General features: G+C 39.0%; 1 protein-coding gene across 1 annotated transcript in view; it reads right to left on the bottom strand.

Annotated features, from left to right (window-relative positions):
* TMEM232 (transmembrane protein 232) overlaps positions 1-16,953 on the bottom strand; it is a 203,828-nt gene that overhangs the window by 124,568 nt on the left and 62,307 nt on the right. The window contains exons 10-11 of the mRNA XM_080682694.1: positions 8,789-8,912; positions 7,186-7,435 (exon numbers count right to left, since the gene is read on the bottom strand). Coding sequence (XP_080538820.1) covers positions 7,186-7,435; positions 8,789-8,912 — 374 coding nt within the window. The remainder of the gene's footprint in view (positions 1-7,185; positions 7,436-8,788; positions 8,913-16,953) is intronic.

Genomic DNA, 16,953 nt, shown 5'->3' with positions numbered 1-16,953 from the left:
TATGCAATACTATTCTGGAAAAGAGAATTCTAATTTAGGTAGTGAAGGGATAAATAAATTTGGAGAGTGAAATAATAGAGTCTTAAAGGGAATATAAACTTAATTAGCCATGATAATAGTGAGTACAACTGAAGCAGGGAAGAGAGCAAGAGGAAGAAAAGTTCAGATATTTAAAGCCAAATAAATTCTGTATTGTACTTTCACCCCAAATTCTGGTGATAGCCCATGTGATATTGAAACTCATCAATGCCCTTCTTGAAAAGTCACAATCCTCAACTTTCCCTAATTCAATCTAGAATTTTATAATCCAGGCTAACAATCATCATCACTATTATTATAACTAGAATACTTGGCCGTACCTACTAGATGCCCTTATTCTAGTTCTCATTACAATCCTGCTATGTAGGCCATATTATACTTAGAATAACAGAAGAGAACATGTGAGCTTCAACTTGGTTCGAAAGTTCCTACCATCGTGCAGCTGATGCGTGATGGAGCCAGGTGAAGGCTGATCTAATTGGCCCCCACCAGGTACAAATAAGTAATTGCAGCACAGCCTCTCCAGTTCAAATAAGTAATTTTCTTTCCAATCCCCGCCTTCTATGCCATTCATAAGAAAGAAAGAGACTAGAAGGTAGGAGGAGGAAGCGGAAGAGAAAGTATGTACACATTTTGGAAATGGAAGAAAACATATGTCCAGCTTCCAAACTTAAGACACCTTCCACCTTTTCTGTTGTCTCTTACACTATAGAAGAGAAAGTATAAGCTGCAAATATGAGGCTATAATTAAGTGGCCAAATCTCTTTTTATTTTTTATTTTAATTTATTAGGATGACACTGGTTAATAAAATTATATAGGTTTCAAGTATAAAATGCTATAATTCACCAACTGTATACTGTATATATGTGAAATTAAACTAACAAACAAAATAAAAACAGACTCATAAATACAGCAAACAGATTGACAGCCGTCAGAAGGGAGGGAGATTGGGGGGCTGGGTGAAAAGGGTGAAGGGATTAAGCAAAAACAACAACAATAAACTCATAGACAGACAACAATATGGTGGTTATCAGAGAGAAAGGGAGTTGGGGGAGGTAAAAGAGGATAAAGGTAAAACAGGATAAAGGGAGGATAAATGGTGACGGGAGGAGACTTGACTTTGGGTGGTGGTCAATATTTTAAAAATACAATTTTCACTCATAAACACTTAGTTAAAACTAGTATACTGCTATATTTGAAGTTATATAGAGAGAATGATGTCAGCAAATAGGTGGGATAGAAAGTTCCCCCATCCTCATCTTCTCACAGAAATATAATTTGGCAGTCACCCATGAGCAAATATGCCTTTTGAGGAAACCTTGGGATCCAGGTAGGAGGTTGGGAAACCCCAGTGGAAGCCAAGACTGAGGAGGGCCACTTTGATAAGGCATGTCTGGACCCAGGTATCAGGCCTGATGCCAGTGATGTAGTCCTAGCTGTGGACCTGGAAGTACCCCTGACTCCTGTGAACTCAGCTTCAGCCCAGCTTTTCCAGTCTGCCACTAAACCTATCCACCAAAGGACCCAGGAGTACCCATGCCTGTTGGTGCTCTTGGTAAGTCGACACTGACTGTGGACACTGAAGCAGCTCTGTGACCTGGCCCAGCCTCACTCTACCATAATCCAGAGGCAGCCTGTCTACCCAGGAACCCACCCATAAAGAACCCACCCTTGGACCTGGCGGGTGGAGGCTCAGGAACCTGGTGGGGGCCAAATCCATTTGCACTCCTGGTAACAGGCATGAGATCTGCAGACCCAGAAGCAGTCCCATAACTAGGCACCAGTGCAGTTCATCCACAGTCCTGGAGGTGGTCCCATCTTCTTAGGGACCCAGCAAGGACCAAGCTCACTCATGCCCACTGACTCCCAGCAAAGAGTTGATATAAGGAGAGAGAAAGTAGAGGAATATAATGAGGATCTCAAATTGAGCTGAAGTGGAGAGTTCATATTAGAAATGGGAAAGGTAAAACAACTAAAAATAAATGGAATCAGATTAAATGGTAGATGTTTGAGCAAAAGAGTAATGTTATATTTGTTCAATGAAATGTTATATCTATTCAAACAATAATCTGGGAGTTTTTTTGTTTGTTTGTTTGTTTTTAATTTATTTTTATTTTTATTTTAAATAAATCTTTATTCAGATTATTACAATTATTTCTCCTTTTCCCCCCCATAGCTCCCCTCCACCCATTTCCCACCCCACCTTCTGCCCTTACCTCCCCCACACTGTCCTCATCCATAGGTGTATGATTTTTGTCCATTCTCTTCATGAACCCCCCATACCCCTTTCCCCCTGACAATTATCAGTCCACTCCCTTTCTATGCCCCTGATTCTATTATATTCACCAGATTATTCTGTTCCTCAGGTTTTTAATTCACTTGATTTTTAGGTTCGCTTGTTGACAGATATGTATTTGTTGTTCATAATTTTTATCTTTACCTTTTTCTTCTTCCTCTTCTTTAAGAATACCTTTCAGCATTTCATATAATACTGGTTTGGTGGTGATGAACTCCTTCAGCTTTTTCTTATCTGTGAAGCACTTTATCTGCCCTTCAATTCTGAATGATAGCTTTGCTGGGTAGAGTAATCTTGGTTGTAGGTTCTTGCTATTCATCACATTGAAAATTTCTTGCCACTCCCGTCTGGCCTGCATAGTTTCTGTTGAGAAGTCAGCTGACAGTCGTATGGGTGCTCCCTTGTAGGTAATTAACTGTTTTTCTCTTGGTGCTTTTAATATTCTCTCTTTGTCTTTTGCTCTTGGCATTTTAATTATGATGTGTCTTGGTGTGGTCCTCTTTGGATTCCTTTTGTTTGGGGTTCTGTGGGCTTCCTGGACTTGTAAGTCTATTTCTTTCACCAGGTGGGGGAAGTTTTCGGTCATTATTTCTTCAAATAGGTTTTCAGTATCTTGCTCTCTCTCTTCTTCTGGCACCCCCATAATTCGGATGTTAGTACGCTTGAAGTTGTCCCAGAGTCTTCTTACATTATCTTCAACTTTTTGGATTTTTTTTTTTGCTTTTTGCTTTTTCGGTTGAGTGTTTTTTGCTTCTTTGTATTTCAATTCTTTGACTTGATTCTTGTGTTCCTCTATTCTGTTTTTGGGTCTCTGTATAATATTTTTTATTTCAGTCAGTGTATGTTTAATTTCTAGTTGGTCCTTTTTCATATCTTCGAGGGTCTCGTTATATTTATCGGCCTTTTCTAGGATATTCTTGAAAAGCCTTATAACCGTGGTTTTGAATTCTATATCCAGTTGTTTGTTTTCCTCCATTTCTTTCGTTTGTGATCTGATTCTTTGACCCCGCATTTTCACTGATTCCCTGAGTTGGTAAGGTAGATATTTGTGCTAGGTTTCCAATATGGCTAAGTGGGTCTGCTTCCCCAGTTAACCTGAGGTGGACACTCTTGGTGCACCCCTTTGTGGACTGTGTGTACAGCCTTGTTGTAATTAAGTCTTTATTGTTGTTGGTATCACTGGGAAGAATTGACCTCCGGGCCAGTTTGCTGTAAGGATCAGCTGTGTCTATGCTGGGAGAAGTTCGGTGCTGGAGACAGCCTTAAAGGATTAGACTTGCCAAATTGCAATAGCCTTTGTGCTCAGCTTGGATGGGGTGGAGTCTCAGTCTTGGCTTCCTGTCAGCCTTGCCCTTGCGCGCATGTGCGCTTTCAGTCCTCTGCCTTCCCCGGCTCCCGAGTCTCCGCCCGAGAGTCCAGACTCCCCCCACAAGAGCGTGGGTCCCCAGGGGCTCACCTGGAACTGGGGTTCACTGCAGTCAGAACTGGGGCTCAGTGCAGTCAGGATCCTCTGACTCCCTTCCACTAGGGAAAGCCTGTGGCAACCTCCGCAGCCTTTGTGCGCACTGGCCCGCGTGCGCCTTCAGACTTCTGCCTTTCCCAGCTCGAGTCTCCGCCCGAGAGTCCAGACTCCCCCTGTAAGAGCGTGGGTCCCCAGGGGTTTGCCCGGAACTGGGGTTCAGTGCAGTCAGAACTGGGGTTCAGTGCGGTCGGAGGCTTCCTTCCCCCTTCCGCCAGAGAAAGTCAGCCAGGCTCTCAGCCGCCCTTCCTCTCTGCGCGCACAAAGCCCCTTTGCCGTACCTCCAATTCTCTGTGAGCTTTTCTCTTTCCTTCTAGTTGTAGAATTTTCACTCAGCCAGCTTTCCTGTGGTTCTGGATGGTGTCCGTTCTGTCTTTTAGTTGTAGTTTTGAAATTGTTGTGCGAGGCAGCAGTTTAGGTGTTTACCTATGCCGCCATCTTGGTTTCTCCTCCAATAATCTGGGAGTTTTGTGGGGTATTCTAGCTCTTTACTGTGATGAGCAGCAGAAGATTGGAGATTAAAGGAGAAACCTAAGACTTTGTGGAGAAGATCTGAGAAGACTTCTTAGGAAAAGGAAGGAATGAAGTGTAAAGGAAAAACATATTTTTAAGCTCAGAAAATTGAAATAATAATGAAATCACTTGCAGAAATGGAATTATGTAGAAAAGCCTATCTGGGAAGAAAGAAGACAAATATTTGGAAATTGTGACATGGTAGAGTGTGAGGGAAATCTAATTTTTAGTGTCCTATAGCTTGTCATAAAATTATAGTTAATTTTCAAGTAAAATAGCAAAATGAAAATATGGATTTGTAACTAGAAAAAGTAAGGCTTGAACTAAATATGAATAAAGAAATAATATGAGTATTTAATAACTGAGAAATTATGAAACTCTGAAATAAAAAAAGTTTTTGAACAATACGATAAGTAAAATATGCTTTGGATTTTAACCAATTTATAAATTTATAGGCTTCCAAATTCTTTACATTAAAAAGAATGATTAATAAAAATATATCCAAACCACTTTCCTTCATATATTTTAAATTATTTTTATGGAGGAACAATATTTTATAACCCTACAGTATTCAAATCATTGAACTAAATATGGTTTGCTTTTAGACTCCACAAGACCAGTGATGAGCCCATAAAGTATATTCTGAGAACTGTTCTCAAAACTCAAAAAACTTTAAAAATGCCATTGATTTTAAAAGTGAGCAGTTCACCTGTTGATTATGAATAATATTTGGTGGAAGAATCTATTACATCCAATCGACTGACAGTTAACAAAGAAAAAAAACCTAAAAACAGATGGGATGTGTTACAGCTGTCATAAAAGGTAGAATGCATTTTAACATGCACATCTAGACATTTGCCTAGAAGCGTGCCTGCTGTGAAACTCTTCATCCAGGGACCAAGCTGTAGCATAAAGCACTCTTCTGTTCTGCTTTGAGTGACCCTGTGGCAGCTATCAAAGATGTCACTTTAAATATACTGAGAGAAAATGTGTCTCTTTGCAGCTAAGCAGACAGTAACAAAGCTGAACCAAAATAAAATTCTTAATAAATCTTGAAAATTTATTAAGAAACGGTGATGTTTGAAAACCAATATTATGATCCTTTTTGTTGTAGCTCTATTTTAGTGTTTGAACTCCTTGGAAGCTTTTAATTTTCAGTCTAGATATTTACTTTTACCTATACAGTGATTATAAAATATGAATATTTATATTTATTTAAATGAGTATAAATAAGTACATACAGCCTTTAAAATTGTGACAAATCTAATTTGACACCACAAATTCAAATGTATTACTGAAAGGTAACTTGAATGTAAGATGTTGTTTAAAACATTGTCTTTATGAAATGCCATAATGTATAGAGTGGAAGGAACTAGATCAATGCCAAGAAACCAATGGACAAGAACCAGTCAGCAAGCCAGGCATTTAACAAGTATTTAATAAGTCAATGCTATGTGGCAACCACTGTTCTATATACACACACAAAAAAAGTTTCCCAGCCATTGTGGTTGTAGTGACTGAACACATGTGAAAGATTTTCAACTTGCCTGTCCTATTCGATTCCTGGTCAGGGTACGTGCCCAGGTTGCTGGCTCGATCCCCAGTAGGGGTGTGCAGGAGGCAGCCAATCGATATCTCTCATCATTGATGTTTCTCTCTCTCTCTCCCTCTCCCTTCCTCTCTGAGATCAATGAAAAAAAATATATTTTTAAAAAAGAAAAAGACAATGTTATTGCTTTCAGGACACAATGTCTAGTTAAGAAAGCAAACAGAACAATATCAGTTCATAATGAGTTTTAAAAAAATAATAGGAGATGGTAATGTGACCAACAATGACTAGGAGAAGAAAACTACTATGGATATAGAGAGGAAGACCTCCATGAGAAGATGATATTAATAAATAAAGGAATAAGTTTTTATCAGCTCAGATCTGATAAAAACTAACCATCCAAGGAAATGGGGAAAACTGTACCCAGCATAGGGGATAGAAAATGCAAGGTCTTTTTGGACCTAGAGTTTTATGATAGTGTAGAGAGCAAAAATCTTGCAATTATATTTTAAATTTAGTGATTTGTTTAATTACATAATAAATCCACTATGACTAATTGATCATCTACTATATGCCAAACACTATACTATCTTCTGGGTTAAATATAATTCAGACATGATTCTCCATCTTAATTATCTCATAATTTAATGGAAGTGAGAATCATATACATAACAGGCCATAATAATACCTACTACAATCATATTCATAAAGAAAAGTTTTAGTCAACCTAAAAGGACACTTTTGAATGTATATTGTCCCTGTAGTACCATTTTAAAAGTAAAAGTATTTTATTTTTATAGCCCCCATAAACAACAGTAGCAAAATGACCTTTAGTCTTGAGACACCAAACTGGTATATTTTGATGGAGTATGAGATTGCATATGTGAAGAATGTACTAAATTATGTGACATATTGAAGAGAAATTTTCTGGGTGGGAAAAGAACAAGAGAAACAGTCGATGCCTAGAGAAGATAGATGAGAAGTCCTTATGTGAAAAAGAATAAAACAAACTTATGTACATTTCATAAGTTTGCCCAGATCAACTTTTGTTTTCAAGGAATATAATTTGAATCATAAGTCAACTGACTCTATATTTCAGTTGTTTGTAAATTATTGATCAAAAATTTCCATTTTATAAAATATTATTCCTAAATTTATAGAAAGCCCTACTGAATTTAAAATTATTTCCAACTTTAAAATGCTAACATTTTGTGAAAGGAAGACATTTTAAAAATATTTCTTATCAAATTGAAAAATAATTTACTTACAATCATCTGAAATTTTTGAAGAGAAATAGTCCAAAAGGCCTAAAAAACTTGTTTCCCTCAGTTCTGGCTGTTCTTCTGATTTGTCCAGTGGTAAAATATATTTTTTTGAACTTTTACAGTCACAGAAACCAATAAAAGCAGTTTTCCTCAAATTAGAAATGGCTGCATACAAACAGATTTCTGTAAGAATTGTTATATAGATGTAGACAACAATCCAGGCCCAGGAAAAATCAACAGAGCCATTTTCTTTCTAAAATAAGAAAATAGCTATTAGATAATCCAAACATATTCTGTCATGAACTATATACAACAAGAACTATCTACTGTATTTATAAGAAATATCTTTAAATTTTATAGAGTTCTTAAAATGATATAATCTAATATTTCTAACTGTACTTATGAAAAGGCAGATTTTACATGGATAGATTGCATAAAATCTAATTCAAAGAATATAAAACACAAGCAGCTAACTAGTATATGCAGAACAACTTTTCAACTTCATTAGTAATCAATGGAATGTAAACTAATCTAATGAGATACTATTTTCCATATCATATTTTAAAAGAATATTTTTATGTAAAGCTCAATTCCAAATTTTGGTTCTGAATAGACAAGATTCTCTGGAGTGTGTGCTTATCAAATCTTAAGATAATTTAAGATACATGAATCTGACCTTGCTCAGAAAGGAAATGAAATGAGTCATATCAGAAAAAAACAAAAAAAACAAAAAACACCATGGCACGTTTACACATTTTTCATAGGAAAGGAAGAAACATATTTTCAGAAAAGGAATTTGGACATTTACTCTAAGAATGTAAAAATGTAATTTATTAAACTATTCTAAAGACATTGTCATAAATGCAAATAAAGGTTTTATGTATGAGAATCTGTTTAACATCATTTGTAATTAACTGTGATTAATTATAAACAAACTCAATGCTTAACAATAAATGATCACATCCCCACTAAAATGTAAATTTTAATAAAACCTAATAACAATAAAAATGTTTTAGAGTCCTAGCTGGTTTTGCTCAGTGGATAGAGCATCGGCCTGCGGACCAAAGGGTCCCAGGTTTGATTCATGTCAAGGGCACGTACCTTGGTTGCAGGCTCCTCCCTGGTCAGGGCCCTGATCAGGGCTCACAAGAGGCAACCAATGTGTTTCTCTCACATCGATGTTTCTCTCTGTCTTTCCCTCTCTCTTCTACTCTCCCTAAAAATCAATGTAAACTATCCTATGGTGAGGATTAACCACAACGAAAAATGTTTTAGATACATTTTAAATATTTTTAAAGGGGAAACTAAATCATATATATGATTTTGAGTTTGTTAATAAAATTTAAAGTCCCTCTCATGTATGTGTGTGTGTATGTGTCAATACATATAATCTATTTCTATAGCTCTATTTCTATCTACATCTGTATCTATCAATCCACACTGGGATGTATGGTAAATAAGAATTTAGTTTTATATTTAATTAAAATTATTATTTCAAAGTTATGCTCATTATAAGCCATAATATAGTATACAATTTAAAGAGTGCCAAAATTTTTTGTTTCTATTTGTCTTTTTTGCACACCAAAATTAATAAATATACTGTTACCTGATTCTGAACAGACTTAATGCTTAAAAGAAAATCTCTCATTATGTCCATTAAAGTTTTCAAGCAGGCTATGTTTAATTTGGCAGCCTCCCCAAGGACCAACAAAGCCAGTGCAGAATCCATCCTAAAAATGTTATTAACAAAACACAGACTTTAATGTACAATAATAAAATTTTTAATGAAAAAAAGTATTTGGCCAGAAGAGAGGAATACCCTGGATTGCAAGATACATTACTTTCAATAAAGACTAGTATCGCTTCACAAATATATTCAGCTACAAATAAATTATAATTACAAAAAAACAAATATTGGTTCATACGGTTATGATAAAAATCTGCAAGAAAGAGCCACATTTTAGCCAACCAAGAAATGAATAGTACTTAAGAACTTAGGAATTGAAAATACTATTGTTAAATGGCTGACAGTGAGTAGAAAAACTAGATACATTTTAATGAATCAACATAATTTTATAAATATGATCCAAACATAAATGTAATATATAAATCATAAATACATAAATCATTCTATAAGGAGAAGGTAGACATTTTAAATAATGATTTAACCATAATGTTATCAGAAACTCAGGTTTAGCCTGGCCAGCATGGCTCAGTGGTTGAGCATCGACCTATGAACCAGGAAGTCACGGTTTGATTCCCAGTCAGGGCATATGCTGGGATTGGGGGCTTGATCCCCAGTGTGGGGCATGCAGGAGGAAGCCAATCAATGATTCTCTCTCATCATTGATGTTGCTATTTCTCTCTCCCTTTCCCTTCCCCTCTGAAGTCAATAAAAAATATATTTAAAAAAAAAAGAAAGAGAAACTCAAATTTAGATTAAGAGGCCGGAAAGGGGAGGACTAATATAAATAAACTAGAGGCCCGGTGCACAAGATTCATGCACTCAGGGGTGGGGGGAGGGCCCTCAGCCTAGGCTGCGCCCTCTCAGGAGGAGCATGCCTAAGCCGGCAGTCGGACATCCGTAGCGCTGCCGCGGAGGTGGGAGAGGTTCCCGCCACTGCCGCTGCGCTCACCAACCTTGAGCCTGGCTTCTGGCTGAGAGGCGTTCCCCCTGTGGGAGCTCACTGACCACCAGGGGCAGCTCCTGCATTAAGCATCTGCCCCCTGGTGGTCAGTGTGCATCATGCGACCGGTTATTCCTCAGTTCGGTCTATTTGCATATTAGGGTTTTATTATATAGGATTAGTCTCAGTCTTCATTGAACATGGAGAAGAAGGCAGTCAGCATTTCATTTAGGAAAGCTAGTTTAAAGACTGTATTTATTTTGCCAGTGCTTGATTTTTGATACCCAGAAGAGATAGACTATATGAAAAGCCAGGCTTTAGCAAGTCTGCTAAAAGGGTTCCTTCTCCTGCTTACAGAATTTCATTTTTGAAGCTCGAGAGAACAATGTGGAGCAGAATATAGGCAATGATTTCTGTCTCATCGGAGAAGGCATAGGTAGGTCACTGATTGTTTTCTTCCATTCAGCCCTACCAGGCACTTCTCTGACTGTGTTGGTGGTAATTAATTACAGTAGCAGGAACTCTTGTTCTTTTGTTAAAATCATGTCAAGTTGTGAGACCCTAATTTGGGCTGCCACACCTGTGCCAGGAAAAACAGTTCTTATTAAATAATTTTAAGTAGGAGAATGGTATAATCACATTTATGTTGCAGCCCTGGCAGCAGAGTCTGACAAATTATGGAGAAGAAAACTTAAGGCAAAGAAATCAATTAATAAGCTATAAGAGTCCTCCTAGCCCTGACTGGTTCGGCTCAGTGGATAGAGCATCGGCCTGTGGACTCAAGAGTCCCAGGTTTGATTCAGGTCAAGGACATGTACCTTGGTTGCGGGCACATACCCGGTGGGGAGTGGGCAGGAGGCAGCTGATTGATGTTTCTCTCTCATCGATGTTTCTAACTCTCTATCCCTCTCCTTTCCTCTCTGTAAAAAATCAATAAAATATATTTTAAAAAAAGAGTCCTCCTATCTAATAAAGAGGGAATATGCTAATTGACCATCACACCCTCACAAAGATGGCAACAATGGCCAATAAGGAGGGGATATGCTAATTGACTGCCACGCCCTCAAAGATGGCAGTGCCCACAGCCACAAGATGGTGGCGCCCAGCCCCCTCAGCCCTGCCAGGGTGGCAGGCATGTGGCACAGCCAGGCACACACCTAGGCAGGCCCAGCCACTCCGCACACCTGCCTCTGGAGTCCCCCAGTCCTCTCAGCCCCCCAGCTGCCCAGGGCCAGCCCAAGGCACAGGCAAGCCTCGGATGTCGGCTGCCCAGCCACCCAGGGCCGGCCCAAGGCACAGGAAAGCCTCGGATGGTGGCTGCCCAGCCGCCCAGGGCCGCCCAAGACTCAGGTAACCAGGGCCAGCCAAGGCTTATGCTGCTAGCAGTGGCAGCAGCAGAGGTGTGATGGGGGCGTCACCTTCCCCTCATCGCCGGGTCGCCTCCCGTCCCTGAGGGCTATGAGAGGGAGCAGGCGGGCTAAGGGACTCCCCCTCCATTTTCATGCACCTGGCCTCTAGTGAGACAATAATGGCCCAAACCAAGATTGTGACAGTGGCAGTAGAGAGCAGGAGATAGTTCTGAAATGTAGTGGGTAAGCTGTCTAATTTGGTTAACTTGAGCAGAAGATATGTGTCAGGTACTGAGACAGATATTCTTTAGGCAGGACTCTGTCTGGAAAAAATTAATTCAGATATAAATTAGCAGGAAATGAAATATTAGGGGATAATGAGTGTATCAAATGTGTTTTCATATTACTTATCTTATTAAATATCCCTAAAGCCCTTTCGGGGTGACTATTATTTCTATGTAACTGCTAACCAGACTGTTCAGAGGGGTTATGTGACATTCAAAATTAGGCAGCAAGAGACAGGACTAAAACTCAGGTCTTCTGATCTAAGATTGAATTTTTTTCACTGTACTACAATGCAGCAAAGCATAATTGATATATTTACCCTAGATACACACTAAATGTTTATATTTAGCTCAGAGGATCAAAGGATCAATAACAAATCCAGGAAATAAATGAGAAAAGTGGACCTACATTGGCATTTCAGCTCATGAATAATGAGAAACATTATTAATGAAAACTGTTTGAATGCTGTTAGACTGTCACATAAACATAATAATCACTGAAGATCATAAAGATAGACAATGTGGATATCAGTTATCTAGCCAGAAGTAAAAGGCTTCTTGCCCATGCAAAGCAGTTGATTCTTTGATCAATTCATGTTGATGCAAACACAAATACTGTACATCTGAAAAACACTTGCTATGTCAATATAATTTTAAATTGTCAAGCTTTTTTTGGAATACATGCATGGGGTGCATTAAATCGGCTAATTTGCTTTTGGAGATATAATTTTATGTTATACTGCTCTACTGAAATGCCATGCTGCATTTCTCAGCAATCTTCATTGGCTAATAATTCAATTATAAACACAATTCATTATTTTGTGTTAGATTAGAAAGCCCTTTGTGCTGGCTTGAGGTATCTCCCCAGAGCAAATAGGGCAGTTTATAAAAGGCCAACCCACAAGGGAGCATTGAGAGGATGATGTCATATAAAGTTTAACCATATTAAATGGAAATCTGCTTTACAGCAAGCTGCTTATCTGCAGTTCAGGGCCACTAAATTTCCAAGGTAAAGGTTAGTGCATGGCAGCTGGGAGGGGCTCACAGATTCTCCTTTTCTCTACTTCTTCACCCTGGTTTATAATTTACTAGTGGCCTGGTTCATGAAATTCATTGGGCGGGGGGGGGGGGGGTGTCCCTCAGCCCAGCCTGCACCCCCTCCAATCGGGGACTCCTGGATCCTAACCGCTCACCTGCCTGCCTGATTGCCCCTAACTGCCTCTGCCTCCCTGATTGCCCCTAACCACTCTGCCTGCCTGCCTGATCACCCCTAACCTCTATGCCTGCCTGCCTGTCTGGTCACCCCTAACTGCCCTCCCTTGCCAGCCTGATCTCGCCCCCAACTGCCCTCCCCTGCAGGCCTGATCTCGCCCCCAACTGCCCTCCCCTGTCAGCCTGATCTCACCCCCAAATGCCCTCCCCTGCCAGCCTGGTTACCCCCAACTGCCCTCCCCTGCTGGCCTGATCTCACCCCCAATGTCCCTCCCATGATGGCCTGATCTCGCCCTAACTGCTCTCCCCTGCTGGCCTGATCACCCCTAATGGCCTCTCCCTCGGCACCCACCACCATGGCTTTGTCCAGAAGGAAGTCGGATGTAGGGAAGATGGCTGGTAGACCTGGTCTAATTAGCATATTACCCTTTTAGTAGTATAGATAGATTATATAGGATAGGATTGCTTAAATGGGTCAGGGGGAAGCCTTTTTCATCAGAAGGAGGTGCTCTTGGCAGGCAAAAATACAGAATCCCTATATCTGGACTGATAGCCAGCCATATGCACTATACTGCCAAACCAGTCATTAAAAAATTGAACCCCTTTCTTACACCTTACACCAAACAGCTGTTGCCCTTAAAACCCCTCCTCAGCCCCCACCTTAGGTTCTGCCTTCGCAGTTCATCCAGATTAGGTTCTGATTGGTCGGTTTCTATGCCAGTCAGTGTCAAAAGCTCCGCCTCCTAGGCAGCCATTGGCTCCTCACACTTCACCCAGATTTGGCTCTGATTGGTCAGTTTCTATGCCAGTCAGCATCTCCGGGCCTATCAACAGGCTTGATCAGAGAGGCAGGGCTGATCAGCAGCCCCAGTGGAGGCCTGAGAGAAAGAGAGGCTCAGCTGCTGGCCAGGCCCAGAGCAAAAGAGAGAGGCAAGTGCTGATCAACGGCTGCCAGGGAGGCTACGGATCAGACCCTGCTTCTCTCTCCAGGCCTATCTTCGGGCCTGATCTGCAGCCCCCTCAGCAGTCAGTGCTGGGTCGCCACGGCAACCAGGCACTGACTTCCCATCAGTCGAGCCTTCAGTCATTTTGAATGTTATGGACCCTGGGTTTTTACATATTAGGATTGTCTTCAGTGCACTTTCTTTCCTTGTTTTCCCCCCAACCCCCATAGAGAAGAGGTTGCTTTAATTCTAAGTCCTACTTTGAGTCATTTCATGGATTCATGCTTAGCTGAAACCACTGCTTCCATTTCTTTCTTTTTTAGTTTTGTCATCTTTATAAAAGGGGTTAAGAAAAGTCTGACAGGCACATGCATGATGAGATACCCACTGAGGGATAACATCAGGAATGGGCAGAGGAGAACCACTCACCTGTATGGACACCAGCAATTTTTGCCATTATTAATAACATTTCTTCTAATCAATCAATTGAATGGTCTCCCTCTGCATTTTAAATCTCTGAACATTTAGTCATCATTATCATACTTTACTGATAAACATATAAAATGAAATTGCTCCTGTTAATACTCACTTGGCCTTGAATTTCAGGTACTAAACCAAAGATATCTTCTACCAAGTGTCACAATTCTAAGGCTATCTTGTCCAGCAAATCCTGACAAAGTCTTAATTTACTATCAAGGTCTGATGCCCCAACATTTCTATTTCATTCTAAACATATGAAGTTCATTTTCTTCATTGTCACATATTCCCAATCTTAGGAGTATGTGAGACTATGTAAAGGCATTTCTGGTTTGATTTTGATAGTTACATCACAGTTTGTTTTGTTTTATCTAGAATAATGACTTCTTAAAAGCAGTTTAGGCTATTACATAAATAACTTAAATACTTTGTAAGAATAAAAGTTATTTTAATATTTTAATGTCAGTATAACTAACAGAATATTTGACTAATGGAAAAGTTAGTCAAATTGTTCATTTAAAAAGACATTAATCTTCTAATGTCAGTGGTTTATTTTTGTTTCTAGAGTCATTTGTGTTTTTTTTAAGAAAAATCATTTTCTTAAAAAAAAACAGTAGATACACAAAATAGGACCAAACTGTCAGTGCTTTTTAAAACAACTATCTTGTCCTTTCTATTATAAACAATCACTCTGTTCAATTTACCCCTCTGTTCATTCAGCATTGTCTAAATATTGCCATGCTCTCCCTCAGCTGATTTCCACAACACCCTCCCAGAAAAAAGAAGTTAGGTTTCAGCAACAAGGTGCCCCAGAACAGTTCTCTCCTTAAAAATGCAACCAGAATGACAGTGGGATGATTTACTAAGAAGAGTGCTACACTGGGACCCTTGAAATCTGGCTCCAACCCCTAGTAAGCCTAATAAACTTAGTCTCAGTTTCTTCATTTGTAAAGTAAAAAGTTTTGTATTATCTCCAACACACCCAAATCTATAAAATACTAAGTATAAAGAAAGAACTACCTTTAAGACAAATCATTAACAAAGTAAATTAGATCAATGTTGATGCAATATAATAAAAACTGAAAATTGGTTAAAGGAACAATTCATTAATCAGATATTCTTAATCAGCCACTTTTAGTATTTCAGCACTTTTTTGAACCTGTTTACATGGTAATGATTAGAATACTTTGAAAATAAATTTGGCAAAGTCGTACAATATTTACTTTTTTATGTTAAAATATAACTTGTTGTTTTTAAAACCAAGTTAGAGGTTAGAGTCTTCCAAGATCTAAAGTAGCACTAGTTGTTTGTCCTTTGAAAATAAATTGTGTTTGATTCCCCTACAATTTATTTTCTATAATAAGAGTGGTCTGAAAGAATCAACCTAATTTGCACCAATAAAACTCTAACTTTTCTTACATTTAGCAGCTCTATATTAATACATATTTATTATATTATTGATATAACATATTGAACCACATCCAGCACGGTCAGTGGTGAACCTGAGGTGGGGGAGGGGGCAGTGAAGGATTAAAGAAGACAAACAAGAGAATACAGTTGGGGCCAGGTAGGACACTGTTCTTGGCTAGAGAGACAGTGCCACAGCCTGCAAGCCGAGTTTTCATTTTATAGTCAGATCCCATGAGGCAAAGCAAGGGCGTGGTCAAGATGTTTACAATGTTCTCGAGATTTTCAAATCTACTTAATTACATGCACCTGAGAACTCTATCATGCTTTGTTTTGGCAGCACTTGCTGCACCTCCCACAGCCTACATCATTCAGGCACCTGGGACCACAGGTTCGGACCATAAGGTCAAGCTTACAACCATAGCCTTTGGCTATAATTGTGCTGGGAGGACTTTGCCCTCAAAGCTGGGACCTGCACGTGGCTTTGCCACAAGAGGACCATGCCCTCTCATTAGTCTGAGGCTTGAACCTGTCCAAACGCTGTAGCTGCTCTCCACACATATATTCTATTTGCATTTTGATTTTTCTATTTAAAGATGCTATTCTCGCTGGAAAGGGAGGTACTAGATTAAAGAAGGTGAAGGCATTAGCCAAAGAATATATATGCATGACACATAGACACAGGCAACAGTGTGGTTATGGCCAGAGGGAAGGTGGGCAGGGGCTGGGTGGAGGTGGGCAAAGGGGGAGAGGGTATGAGGATATCTGTAATAGTGTCAACAATAAAAATAAAGTTAAAAAAATAAATAAAATATAAAAAAATCATGATTTTTGTTAACTATAATACTGAGTAGGTTGCTCTCATCACACTAAGAGATGGAATAAGTTCTTGATGAACTCTCTTCTAAACTAGGCTATTCCTAGGAAATTAGGCAAACTCTAAGCCATCCTCCATAAATCTTTACTTGATCTAGATTCCCCAAAACTTCCAAATGAAACTGAGAAAACAGCTTTGGTTCATAAAAGAGGCTCCTGATTCTTATAATTTACATATACAGAGACCATTGGTGCAGAGTGGGCTGCCAGAGGCTTACAAACTGGAGGTAATTTTAAGAAAAATATATGACAATTGGAATTTGAAACTTGCTATGGAATAACAAATTATTATTATTGTTAGCATTGGAAAAGGAATTCTGATCGTCCTCAAATAATTGAAAGGGGTATCTCTGATCAATTTCCTCAGAAATACTCCTTTACATTTTTTCTTTCCTCCATTGAACCCATGCCCTGTTTTGTAGTAATTTAAGACTTCTTTTCCCTTTTCAAATTCACATTTCTCCAGGGGGAAACTAACACTTATCAGTCAAGGTTCACTTTTTTATACATTACAAGTAAGGCATAACAAAACAATATTTTTCCCCAAAAATAATAAACTGTACTTCACTGTTGTTTAACAGGTTGGAAATAAAAA

Source organism: Plecotus auritus (genome assembly GCF_963455305.1).
Source record: "Plecotus auritus genome assembly, chromosome: 7".
Taxonomy (NCBI): domain Eukaryota; kingdom Metazoa; phylum Chordata; class Mammalia; order Chiroptera; family Vespertilionidae; genus Plecotus; species Plecotus auritus.
This window is presented reverse-complemented; position numbering and strand designations above follow the sequence as displayed.